At 40.0% G+C, this 13,768-nt stretch overlaps 1 protein-coding gene across 1 annotated transcript; it reads right to left on the reverse strand.

The window, feature by feature from the left end:
* Positions 1 to 6,594: 6,594 nt before the first annotated feature.
* On the reverse strand, positions 6,595 to 12,738 carry LOC307124463 (uncharacterized protein). Its single transcript, XM_079813669.1, has 6 exons — positions 12,587 to 12,738; positions 12,000 to 12,308; positions 10,639 to 10,899; positions 7,699 to 7,768; positions 7,459 to 7,492; positions 6,595 to 7,272 (listed from the first exon to the last, which is right to left on the reverse strand). Exons 1-6 carry the CDS (start codon positions 12,717 to 12,719, stop codon positions 7,267 to 7,269), a joined length of 813 nt encoding a protein of 270 aa, XP_079669795.1. The 5' UTR covers positions 12,720 to 12,738; the 3' UTR covers positions 6,595 to 7,266.
* Between the last annotated feature and the right edge of the window lie 1,030 nt (positions 12,739 to 13,768).

Consider the following 13,768-nt stretch of genomic DNA (forward strand, 5'->3'; position numbering starts at 1 on the left):
CTTTGATCACATGCAGGAATAAATTACTTAATTTATTTTTACTATATATTCACATAGATAACAGCTGCTTTACATTGGCATAATATTTCACTGTATTACTTTTTTACTGCATTTTTTATTAAATAAATGCAGCCTTGGTGAGCAGAAGTCTTCTTTCAAAAACATTGAACTTTTCTAAACTGCCTTGTTCAGTGATATTTTTTTAACTCTGCTGTGAGACTTCAGTTCAAGCGCCCACTGCTGTGATTGGCTGACATCTTTGCATATGAAATAAGTATTACATGTGAAACCCTTTCAAATACTTTTATTACATTTTTACTAATATAGCTGTCGAGATTATACATTTGTCACACAATAAAGAAGAGCTTCTCTTGTATTTCCAGTGGAGTTCATTTCACACTAAACCTTCATTTCTGCCACAAGAGGGCATGAAAGATCATGACGGCTCAACCCAACCTACAGACTCAAGTCAGACAACAGAGCTCTGCTACATGCCTTCAGCAAACTCACTAGATTATACATTTCACAAAACCAACGAGACAAAAGAGAAGAAAAGCAGTGCGAAGATGTTTTTCAGACGTTCTCATATTCTCTGGATCTTGATCATCTGTGACGCTGTTTCAGGCAAAATAAGACAGGTGGATCATTAAAAACATCCATTCTAAGCGGTTTAAAATCCTACTAGCATCAAGTGTGCAACATGCACGTTCCTCCTTCAATAATACTTACAATTGACTCTACAATACGACCAAGTGAACCATTTTTATTGTGGTCTACGTTGTATTTTCTCTTACTTTGCCTAGTTTTGTTCCTTGGGAATGTTAAGCAAATTCAAACGCTATTGAGTCTGAATGAACACAACATTTGGCATCAACATAAAAGAAGAATTTCCTTCTATTTATTTTATCTTCATTTTTTTTGGTCACCACTTAAAGGGATAGTTCACCCAAAAATGAAAATTTGATGTTTTTCTGCTTACCCCTAAGGCATCCAAGATGTAGGTGTCTTCGTTTCTTCAGTAGAACACAAATGAAGATTTTTAACTCCAACCGTTGCTGTGTGTCACTCATATAATGCTTGTCAATGGGGTCTAATTCTAATAGAGTGAAAAACATGGACAGACAACTTCAAATTAAACCCAGCGGCTCGTGACGACACATTGATGTCTTAAGACACGAAACGATCTGTTTCTGAGAGAAACCGAACGGTATTTATGCAATTAATTTCACCTCATATCAGACGAACGCTTCAGCTCTCCAGACTGCCATCACTTCCCGTAGGTGAGGTCAAAATTCCAGCCGGGTCATAGAAATGTATACGTAGATTCCTCATTCGAGCGATCCACGCAGGGCACTAATGAGGTATCTATGTATATATCTATGACCCGGCCGCTATTTTGACCTCACCTACGGGAAGTGATGGCAGTCTGGAGAGCTGAAGCGTTCGTCTGATATGAGGTGATATATTTGCATAAATGCCGCTCGGTTTCTCTCAGAAACCGATCGTTTCGTTTCGTGGTTTTGGTGTAAGGGGCGTGGTTTGCGCTTAACTGGTTTGGGGGGGAAAATGACGCAGAATGGAGACTAGAGGCTACAAGGAAAGAAGTTCGTAAAGAGAAGTAGCAAACAAGTGGCGTTGGTCACCAAACAAAGCAAGGGTTACTGCCGCCATCTTGTGTACGTTCAAGGCAACTGTTTCTGATATCAATGTCTAGCAAGACTACCAACCATGAACACTAGTAATGCATGAAAAATGATCACGTTAGATCAGGGGTGGGCAACTCCAGTCCTCGAGGGCCACTGTCCTGCAGAGTTTAGCTCCAACCCTGATAAAACTCACCTGCCTGTAGCCTTCTACACAGTAAAATCCCCAGTGTTAAATTAACACTGCTCAGAGCACATATGGTCCCACTCCACAGAGTGTTAAAGTAACACTGAATCAGTGTTAAAGTTAATGAGATAATTGAGAGATTAATTAAGTGATGATTGGCTATTAGTGATGAACACCTGATGATAATGAGCAAAATCACTGAAGAAAAGAGAAAAAAAGAAAAACACAAGAACTACGACTGACTATAAAAAAGACAATAAATCTCTGAAGATCTCAGCAGAGGAGGATTAAACAACTCCACAATCAGCATTACCAGCTTCACACATTACAAACCAGACTGACTTTATTTCTGTCAGATGTCTACAGAAGCTCTTATTGAGGTTTAGATGTTGATGTTTTATTGAAAATAAAAGTTGTTTGAAGTTACCATTATGGTGATTAGTGTTGCTTTAGTTGGGCTCTTGACCCTTGACTTGTCAGCATTTTTTTTCTCTGGCTGCTGCTGTAACTGTTTATTACGGTGAGAACAGCAAAAGAAAATTCATGATGACAAGTTGATGACAGATGATGTTGGCTTGTTGTTGATGATACAGTTGTTATCATCATATAGTGCCTTATTTGCTGTTCTCCTGAGAGTCATTGATTATAGTAGCCTTGTGACTCTACAGCAGAAGATCCAGCAGTGTTTACTTCACATAAACTAAATGGTTATCAAAAAATGTGTACATAAGTTTTGTTTTCCAGTTTAATAACACATCACATAATAAGCACTTCTAACTCCTGCGAGTTATACTCACACATAGACATCAAGAATCAGCCTATGAATCTCAACAATGGTGACATGCTTCATGCCGCAATTAATTCTGGGTACGTCACGCAAAACTCATCTATGGCTCCCAGAATGCATTGTGGCATGAAGCATGTCACCATTGTTGAGATTCATAGGCTTATTCTTGATGTGTGTGTGTGAGTTACACTCGCAGGAGTTAGAAGTGATTAGTGTACAATCTATTTCAAAACGAATTCAGCTCTTCTGATTAAAACCCTGCTGGATCTTTTCTAGAATCACAATAAAAAAAAGTTAATGGTATATTGCTCATACTAAAATAAATTCATAGAAACTTATATAAAATCGATTAATTGAATTACTACACAATGATCATATTTTCATCGTCGGGCAGCCGACAGCATCTGATTGTGTTTACTCTTGCTTTTCTTGCCATAACAAACTCAGTTACAGCAGCCAGAGAAACACGAATATTAAAAAGTCACCAAACTGCCCAACTAAAGAAAACACTATTCACCATGATGGTCACATTAAGAACTAACAATTTTCTAAACAAAATCAAACAAAAAATCTGTTAATTCTCAATAAGAGCTTCTGTAGACGTCTGACAGAAATAAAGTCAGTCTGGTTTGTAATGTGTGAAGCTGGTAATGCTGTTGTTTAATTCTCCTCTGCTGAGATCCTCAGAGATTTAATGTCTTTTTTTATAGTCAGTCGTAGTTTTTGTGTTTTTCTTTTTTCTCTTTTCTTCAGTGATTCTGCTCATTATCATCAGGTGTTCACCACTAATGGTCAATCATCACTTAATTAATCTCTTAATTATCTCATTAACTTTAACACTGATTCAGTGTTACTTTAACACTCTGTAGAGTGGGACCATATGTGCTCTGAGCAGTGTTAATTTAACACTGGGGATTTTATTGTGTAGTAATCCAGGAGACACTGATTAGCTGGTTCAGGTGTGTTTGATTAGGGTTGGAGCTAAACTCTGCAGGACAGTGGCCCTCGAGGACTGGAGTTGCCCATGCCTGCGTTAGATGATAGATCAGAGCACGTTCACCTGTTCTTTTTGAATGAAAGTCAGTAGAGATGCCTCAATACACTGAATAAACTGCTTAAAGGGATAGTTCAGACAAAAATGTTGTCATAATTTACTCACCCACAAGTTGTTCCAAACTTGTTTACAATTCTTTCTTTTGCTGAACACATAAGATATTTTGAAAAAAATGGGGAACTAAACAGTTGATGGACCCCATTGACTTCCATAGTACAACCCCAAATCAGAAAAAGTTGGGACAGTATGAAAAACGCAAATAAATAAAAAAAGAAGTGATTTCTAAATTTACTTTGACTTGTTTTTCATTGCAGACAATATGAACACAAAATATTTCATGTTTTGTCTGGTCAACTTCATGTCATTTGTAAATATGCATCCTTTCCTGTTATTCAGACCTGCAACACATTTCAAAAAAAGTTGGGACAGGAGCAATTTAGGGCTAGTAATGAGGTAAAATGGTTAAATAATGATGTGATTTGAAACAGGTGATGTCAACAGGTGATTGTAATTATGATTTGGAACAAAAGCAGCATCCAAGAAAGGTCAAATCCTTTAGGAGCAAAGATGGGCCGAGGATCGCCAGTTTGCCAACAAATATGTGAGAAAATTATTGAAATGTTTAAAAACAATGTTCCTCAAAGAAAGATAGGAAGAGATTTGGGTATTTCACATTCAACAGTGCATAACATAATTAAAAGATTCAAGGAATCTGGAGGAATTTCAGTGCGTAAAGGACAAGGGCGCAAGCCTAAGCTGAACAACCGTGATCTCCGATCCCTCATGCGGCACTGCATCAAGAATCATCATTCATCTATAAGCGATATCACCACATGGGCTCAGGACTACTTTGGCAAACCTTTGTCAAGTACCACAATACGTAGTTACATCCACAAATGCCAGTTAAAACTGTACTGTGCCAAAAGGAAGCCCTATGTTAACAGTGTCCAGAAGCGCCGTCGACTTCTCTGGGCTCGGAGGCATCTGGGATGGACCATCACACAGTGGAAACATGTACTGTGGTCAGATGAATCAGTATTTGAGGTATTTTTTGGGAGGAATGGACGCCGTGTGCTCCGGACCAAAGAAGAAAAGGATCATCCAGACTGTTACCAGCAACAAGTCCAAAAGCCAGGGTCTGTCATGGTATGGGGTTGTGTCAGTGCCCTTGGCAAAGGTAACTTGCACTTCTGTGAAGGCACCATTAATGCTGAAAAGTACATAGAGATTTTGGAGCATAATATGCTGCCTTCAAGAAGACATCTTTTCCAGGGACGTCCATGCATATTTCAACAAGACAATGCAAAACCACATTCTGCACACATTCCAAAGTCCTGGCTGCGGAGGAAGAGGGGACGGGTGCTTGACTGGCCTGCCTGCAGTCCCGACCTGTCTCCAATAGAGAATGTGTGGCGCATTTTGAAGCGCAAAATGCGACAACGAAGACCCCGTACTGTTGCCCACCTTAAGACTTGTTTGCAGGAAGAATGGGACAAAATTACACCTGAAACACTTCATCACTTGGTGTCTTCAGTCCCTAAACGTCTTTTAAATGTTGTGAAAAGGAATGGCAACATTACAAAGTGGTAAATGCTTTACTGTCCCAAAATGTGTTGCAGGTCTGAATGACAGGAAAGGATATTTACAAATGACATGAAGTTGACCAGACAAAACATGAAATATGTTGTGTTAATATTGTCTGCAATGAAATACAAGTCAAAGTAAATTTAGAAATCACTTCTTTTTTTTTTTTTTGCGTTTTCCATACTGTCCCAACTTTTTCTGATTTGGAGTTATACTATGGAAGTCAATTTTCATTGATTTTCTCGAAGTGACAACATACAGAGCCTCTAAAATAAAAAGGAGAAACTTTTTATGCCCTCGAGAAGCTATTCACATGCGCACAGGAATTTTTCTGCATGCTTATGCATTACAATTTCTAGTTTTATATATATAGTTTTATAAGGCTGTGCATGGTCCTATTTGCAAAGTTCAAGGGTCTATAAAATGACTGGTACTCTAAAAAACAAGTTCAAAATTTGGCTTTCCTTAGGGTAGTAACAATAATATTAATGACTTGTGTCCAATTTAAAGCATCCTCTATGGCAACAGAGAAACCATGACACAAAATGGGCTGATGGCACAATACGGCTGTCTATGGTCCTATTTGCCAAAGTTCAAAGGTCTATAAAAACAACTGGTACTGTAAAAAATATGTTTGAAATGTGTCTTTCCTTAGGGTAGTAACTCTAATATTAAGGACTTATGTCCAATTTAATGCATCTTTTGCAGCGGCGGAGAAACCATGACAGAATGTGGGCTGGTGGCAGAATACGACTGTGTGCATTGTCCTGTTTGCGAAGTTCAAGGGTGTATAAAAGTGACTGCTACTGTAAATCTGCTACTATCTTAGGGTAGTAACTGTAATATTAAGGACTTATGTCCAAATGAATGCATCTTCTGTGGCGACCAAGAAACAATGACACAATGTGGGCTGATGGCACAATACAGCTGTGTGCATTGTCCTGTTTGCCAAGTTCAAGGGTGTATAAAAAAAGACTGGTGATGTAAACATTTTTTTTTAAAGTTTGGCTTTCGTTATAGCAGTACGTCATATTTCAAGGCCTTAGGTCTACTTTAACACATACTATGTGGCAGCCAAGAAACCACACCGTGAAATGGACTGATGAAGCAAAAGATGGATCAGTGTCCATTGTCCTATATGCTGTTTAATGGTTTCTCATGTGCACACGCAAGTCTGTATATGTTTTCCTCCATCAGGCTCTGTAATGCAGTGCTAAGAATAGCGTGAGAAGAAACCCAAAATGCATATAACTGCATTTTTCCATAATGAAAAGTGCACCTTGAATTAATTCAGTCGTGTTTGACGTTCACTAAACAGCTTTCATGAAAACACACATCTCGTATGATACATTTATTTTCATTCAATTCTAAACTAAATATAGTATGGAAATGCAAATATTTTTCCACACTCTGCTTTCTTTTTTCCATACTTTTCCAGACCTGGAAATTACTCAAAGTTTTGCTGTTCATACTGCACTAATGGAAAAAATCTTCCACATTTTACATTTGACAGAGGATTTTATTTAAATTAATTTGCACTGTATTTAATATTTACTATTTTATTGGGCTATGTCCTGCATCAAACTCATCACATTTTGGCTGTGAGCGCAAAACAATCCCTTGGCTAAATATAAAAACAATATAGAATATAATAAACACCTTCTCTACTTTCCACCACAAAAGAAAAATGAAAATAGTGTTTAGTTAATTTATACGCTATTCTCCGTTTGGTGCCAGTAAGAGATTCTCATCCTTAAAAACAAAGTATTTGCATATGTAAGTGCAGATTCATATATTCAGAACCAGAGGAGAAAGTGCCATTACATCTTCTCAGCCCAGAAGACAGAAAGGTAAAAGAGTAATAGAAAGTTCTGAATGAAGTTCAGATGCTCCAGATGCTTCAGTAAAGCTGGGATTCAGAGCTGATGACCAGGAGAACGTGTTGAGATGATCCACATGTGGCTTTGCTTTTGAAAAGTCATGAAGAGCATCAGTCATTCACTCATGAATGTCATTTCTGATGGGAGAAACAGTAAAAATGCTTGTTTTTTTTAAAATGTACATTATGAAAAACATAAAGAGTAGTTCCCTGGATGCTGATTGATCAGACATGAAAGAACCCATAGAGACCAAGATCAATTTATTTTGTCTATAATATTGCATTCAGTAATGATTTTCCAAAAGGAATTAAGGAAATACTTACTCTACTTTGTCTCCCACGAAAGTAGCGCACCAACCTTAAAGAATAACAGAGACGCACAAATCATTTACACGAGTCATTTCTTATCTTTCATTTCACTAAATCACATTCTTATTTTTACTGTGAAAGATTCATGAGACATTATGGAAGTAAAACCGAAAAGTCTGGGACAGTGGTTTAAATGCTGTTTTGAGCAAATGATAAAGAAACACGTTTCAAATGTTTGATTCAATACAGTCTTACCCTATCAGGATAAGGACCACAACGGTCAAAGGGATGACAGTTGCAACAACAATTGTAGCCTTTTTTGAACCTATTGAAGAAAAAAATAGGTTATTCCAGTTGGCATGAAAATGAAAATTAATTCAAATTTTATAAATGTATGTTATAGATCTTATTGTGAACAAAAAGGGTATTAATTAATAAGGACATTAATTAAATTGCATCACTGAAATATAAGTTGCATTACTGAATTATAGCATTACCTAAATTATAGAATATGGCCAGAAACATATAGCCTACAAAAGTACGTGAATGTAGATGCAAGTGCTGGCCAGTATGGAAGCTTGATTCTGCCACAGAATTTATATCTTATAATTAGGAGGAAAAAAGTCAGGAGTGTGAGACATTAACTCAGAATTGAGAGGGGGAAAAAAGTCCAAGGTGCGAGATATAAACTCGGAGTTGAGAAAAAAAAAAGTCAGAAGTACACCGATCAGGCATTACTTTATGACCACTGACATCTGAAGTGAATAACACTGATGATCTCTTCATCTCCTGTTAGTGGGTGGGATATATTAGGCAGCAAGTGAACATTTTGTCATCAGAGTTGATCTGTTAGAAGCAGGAAAAATGTGCAAGCGTAAGGATTTGAGTGAGTTTGACAAGGGCCAGATTGTGACGGGTCAGAGCATCTCCAAAACTGCAGCTCTTGTGGGGTGTTCCCGGTCTGCAGTGGTCAGTCTCTATCAAAAGTGCTCAAGGAAGGACCAGTGGAGAACCGGCCACAGGGTCATGAAGGACCAGTGGAGAACCGGCCACAGGGTCATGAAGGACCAGTGGTGAACCGGCCACAGGGTCATGGAGGACCAGTGGAGAACCAGCCACAGGGTCATGAAGGACCAGTGGAGAACCGGCCACAGGGTCATGAAGGAACAGTGGAGAACCGGCCACAGGGTCATGAAGGACCAGTGGAGAACCGGCCACAGGGTCATGGAGGACCAGTGGAGAACCGGCCACAGGGTCATGAAGGACCAGTGGAGAACCGGCCACAGGGTCATGGAGGACCAGTGGAGAACCGGCCACAGGGTCATGGAGGACCAGTGGAGAACCGGCCACAGGGTCATGAAGGAACAGTGGAGAACCGGCCACAGGGTCATGAAGGAACAGTGGAGAACCGGCCACAGGGTCATGGAGGACCAGTGGAGAACCGGCCACAGGGTCATGGAGGACCAGTGGAGAACCGGCCACAGGGTCATGAAGGACCAGTGGAGAACCGGCCACAAGGTCATGAAGGACCAGTGGAGAACCGGCCACAGGGTCATGGAGGACCAGTGGAGAACCGGCCACAGGGTCATGAAGGACCAGTGGAGAACCGGCCACAGGGTCATGGAGGACCAGTGGAGAACCGGCCACAGGGTCATGGAGGACCAGTGGAGAACCAGCCACAGGGTCATGAAGGACCAGTGGAGAACCGGCCACAGGGTCATGGAGGACCAGTGGAGAACCGGCCACAGGGTCATGAAGGACCAGTGGAGAACCGGCCACAGGGTCATGGAGGACCAGTGGAGAACCGGCCACAGGGTCATGGAGGACCAGTGGAGAACCGGCCACAGGGTCATGAAGGAACAGTGGAGAACCGGCCACAGGGTCATGAAGGAACAGTGGAGAACCGGCCACAGGGTCATGGAGGACCAGTGGAGAACCGGCCACAGGGTCATGGAGGACCAGTGGAGAACCGGCCACAGGGTCATGGAGGACCAGTGGAGAACCGGCCACAGGGTCATGGAGGACCAGTGGAGAACCGGCCACAGGGTCATGGAGGACCAGTGGAGAACCGGCCACAGGGTCATGAAGGAACAGTGGAGAACCGGCCACAGGGTCATGAAGGAACAGTGGAGAACCGGCCACAGGGTCATGGAGGACCAGTGGAGAACCGGCCACAGGGTCATGGAGGACCAGTGGAGAACCGGCCACAGGGTCATGGAGGACCAGTGGAGAACCAGCCACAGGGTCATGGAGGAACAGTGGAGAACCGGCCACAGGGTCATGGAGGACCAGTGGAGAACCGGCCACAGGGTCATGGAGGACCAGTGGAGAACCGGCCACAGGGTCATGGAGGACCAGTGGAGAACCAGCCACAGGGTCATGGAGGAACAGTGGAGAACCGGCCACAGGGTCATGGAGGACCAGTGGAGAACCGGCCACAGGGTCATGAAGGACCAGTGGAGAACCGGCCACAGGGTCATGAAGGACCAGTGGAGAACCGGCCACAGGGTCATGGAGGACCAGTGGAGAACCGGCCACAGGGTCATGAAGGACCAGTGGAGAACCGGCCACAGGGTCATGAAGGACCAGTGGAGAACCGGCCACAGGGTCATGGAGGACCAGTGGAGAACCGGCCACAGGGTCATGAAGGACCAGTGGAGAACCGGCCACAAGGTCATGAAGGACCAGTGGAGAACCGGCCACAGGGTCATGGAGGACCAGTGGAGAACCGGCCACAGGGTCATGAAGGACCAGTGGAGAACCGGCCACAGGGTCATGGAGGACCAGTGGAGAACCGGCCACAGGGTCATGGAGGACCAGTGGAGAACCGGCCACAGGGTCATGAAGGAACAGTGGAGAACCGGCCACAGGGTCATGGAGGACCAGTGGAGAACCGGCCACAGGGTCATGAAGGAACAGTGGAGAACCGGCCACAGGGTCATGGAGGACCAGTGGAGAAGTCCGATCCATGGAGGCCCCGCCTCGCAACTTACAGGACTTAAAGGATCTGCTGCTAATATCTTGGTGCCAGATACCACAGCACACCTTAGGGGTCTAGTGGAGGCCATGCCTCGACGGATAAGCAAAAGGGGGACCAACACAATATTAGTTCAAGCGATTGCGTCTGTGTTCGCGTGTAAAATATGTTTGTGGCCTTATGATACCCAGTAAAAAATGTAATTAATTTTGTCCTACCATGAACCAGATCTTTCTCATACACTGGATCACTGGTCTCCTCGCTCACTGCGTTCTTCCGTGTGCAGGTGTAGAAGTTTTCTGGGATACTGCTCTCGGTCATCACCGTTATACTACGATCTCGTTCGTTCAGCATCTCTCCAGCTGCGTTTTTCCAGGTGATTGTACTTTCAGTGGAGCCATCCTCACCCTCACAACTCAAGGAACATTCAGGAACATCTTTTACACACTTTTTTGTAATATAAGGTTTGTGGACAGGCTCTATGAATTAAGACAAAAATGAACAACTTAGAAAATATTTTGATCCAAATGTTCTTCACAAGGTAAATACGCACCCGATATATTGTATATTATGTCACTTATAATGATTCATTTGACTATAAATGTCATTATTTTATGTACCTGTGTATTGAAGGGTTATTATCATACACTAAAAACTATTAAATATATTTCTGTTAATTGTAATAAAGCTGAAATATAATATAAATAAAATATAAATATTAACTAAACGAAAATTTGAAATGTTGATTGATGTAAATTTAAATAAGTTTAATTTGAAGCACTAAAGGTAGTAACTTGAAAACTAACGAACTAAAAATAAATAAACCTAAATAGTATAATATATATATATAATATATATATATATATATATATATATATATATATATATATATAAATGATATTAGACAAAAGTGCAAAACAAAATGATTAAAAATTAAACTAAAATTAACATGAAAATCAAATATATATATAAATATAAAAAAATCTGTTAGTTAAGATAAAGCTAAAATAAAATAAAACACAATATGCATGTATAAAGTAGTTAAAAACAAACTAAATTAAATGTTTATATTATTAAGTTGAAGCACTAAATGATTAAATGGAAAACTAAATCTAACTAAAAAACTGTAATAAAAATAAATTAAACATAAACGCAATATTTTTTTAAATAAATATTGATAAAAAACATGGCAAAAGCACAAATAAATTACAAAAAACTTTAATTAAAATTAACTTGAAAACTAATATATATATATATATATATATATATATATATATATATATATATATATATATATATATATATACTGTATATATATATATATATATATATATATATATATATATATATATATATATATATATATACATATATAAAGCTAATTCAAAATATAATACAATTATAACAAAACTAAAATAATTTTTTTTCAAAAAAAGTTAAAAAGAAATAAAAATGTTATATGACTCAAAACCAACACATTATCAAATAAATTATTTCTAACACAGCCGTAATATATGCAAATAAATAATTATGATGATGATGTGATGTGAAAGTATTGTTTTCATCGAGACTGACTCACCTATAACAGTCAGAGTGAACCGTTTTCTTTGCTCTTTGCTGTTGATGTCGATGGTATAAACCCCAGTGTGTGTGAGCTTTAAATATTTCAGAGTGAGTTCTCCAGTGCTTTTGTCCAGGCTCGCGTGGGATTTGAACTTGGGATTGGGAATGTCAGTGCTGCCATCCTCCCGGTCCCATTCAATGACTTTCACAACAACTCCAGCATTGTCTCTGTGCTTCCATATAATGCTGCTGGTGCTAGGAGCGACAGATCCAGTCGCCGGAGTGAACACAGTTTCGTTATTCACAGCTCTCATCACATGATCACCTGAAAATGAGAGAAATTATACATTAGAAATTATATTGACAGTAGGAAACTTATATGTCAATGTTAAAGAACCTGAAATCTGGGTTTCCATCATCGTTTTAACAGCTGTTCAATTTTCAAATTATGTTGTGTCAGTTCTACTCAATTTTCAAACTCAGTTCAATGGACTTTGTGGTTGTAATTTTGAATCACTCTTGAAACTCCAAGGCACCAAATTAAACAAATTTACTAAATCTTGTGCTTTGCATATGTATTTGTACAAAAGTCTGAATTATTACCTGAAACAGCATCGCAGATGATCAAGATCCAGAGAATATGAGAACATCTGGAGAACATCTTCGCACTGCTTTTCTTCTCTTTCGTCTCTTTGGTTTTGTGAAATGTATAATCTAGTGAGTTTGCTGAAGGCATGTAACAGAGCTCTGTTGTCTGACTCGAGTCTGTAGGTTGGGTTGAGCCGTCATGATCTTTCATGCCCTCTTGTGGCAGAAATGAAGGTTCAGTGTGAAATGAACTTCTCTGGAAATAAAAGAGAAGCTCTTCTTGATTGTGTGACAAATGTTTAAAGGGGTCCTATTTATTCCCGTTTTTACCAGATGTAAAAAAAATTGTCCCCAGTGTGTGTATGTGAAGTTTTAGCTCAAAATACCCCACAGATCAGGTTTTATAGCATGTTAAAATTGTCACTTTTTGAGGGTGAGCAAAAACGTGCCGTTTTTGTTTGTGTCCCTTTAAATGCAAATGAGCGGCTGCTCCCCGCCCCCTTTCAAGAAGAGGGCGGAGCTTCAAGAGCACATGTTAGCAGCTCCGATTACCTCAAGCAGACACACACTGAAAATGTCCGAAACTGTTCAGTCTTTAATGTTTAAACCGGAGTCGGACAATGATGGAGAGACTCAAGAAGAAGTGACAACATTGAATGAGACGTTTCTGACAGTTAGTTGATGAATTTATGAGTTAACCGTCTTCAAGTCATTGATTAGCATATTATGTCATGATAACATCTTAGGTTACGTATGTAACCATGGTTCCCTGAGAGGGAAAGCACTGCGGGAACGCCTCTATGTGATTGCGGCATAACCCTTATGAAAATTAACCATGGTTTTATTGTAGTAAAAATGTAGTTAACCATGTTTTTTTGGCTAATTGATTAACATTTATATAACCACAGTTTTACCACAAATACCATGGTTAAACTATGGTTAGAGTTGCAAAACCATGGTTAATTTGGGGTTACCATGTTTTAACTATAAAAACCATGTTTTTTGGTTTTATTTGTAGTAAAACCATGGTTCATTTTCGTAAGGGAAAGCACTCGTAAAATCAGTCCAATGGCGTGACGGGACATCATAGGCGGGTGACGTCATTGACCAGGAAGCTATAAAGCACCCCTGAACCAAACAGTGTCAGCTTCTGAAAAAGTCAAACAAGTCGGTTACAGGCGTGCCGGGAGTATGGCA

Source organism: Gobio gobio, assembly GCF_949357685.1.
Source record: "Gobio gobio genome assembly, chromosome: 3".
Taxonomy (NCBI): Eukaryota; Metazoa; Chordata; class Actinopteri; order Cypriniformes; family Gobionidae; genus Gobio; species Gobio gobio.

What these genes read in the sequence shown, in the direction of transcription:
- LOC307124463 (XM_079813669.1), bottom strand. Translation starts at nt 12,719, where the DNA reads ATGCCTTCAGCAAACTCACTAGATTATACATTTCACAAAACCAAAGAG. An exon ending in GTTCACTCTGACTGTTATAG is followed by an intron (nt 10,900 to 11,999) that starts GTGAGTCAGTCT and finishes CTTAATTCATAG; the next exon opens with AGCCTGTCCACAAACCTTAT. An exon ending in TGAGAAAGATCTGGTTCATG is followed by an intron (nt 7,769 to 10,638) that starts GTAGGACAAAAT and finishes TTTCTTCAATAG; the next exon opens with GTTCAAAAAAGGCTACAATT.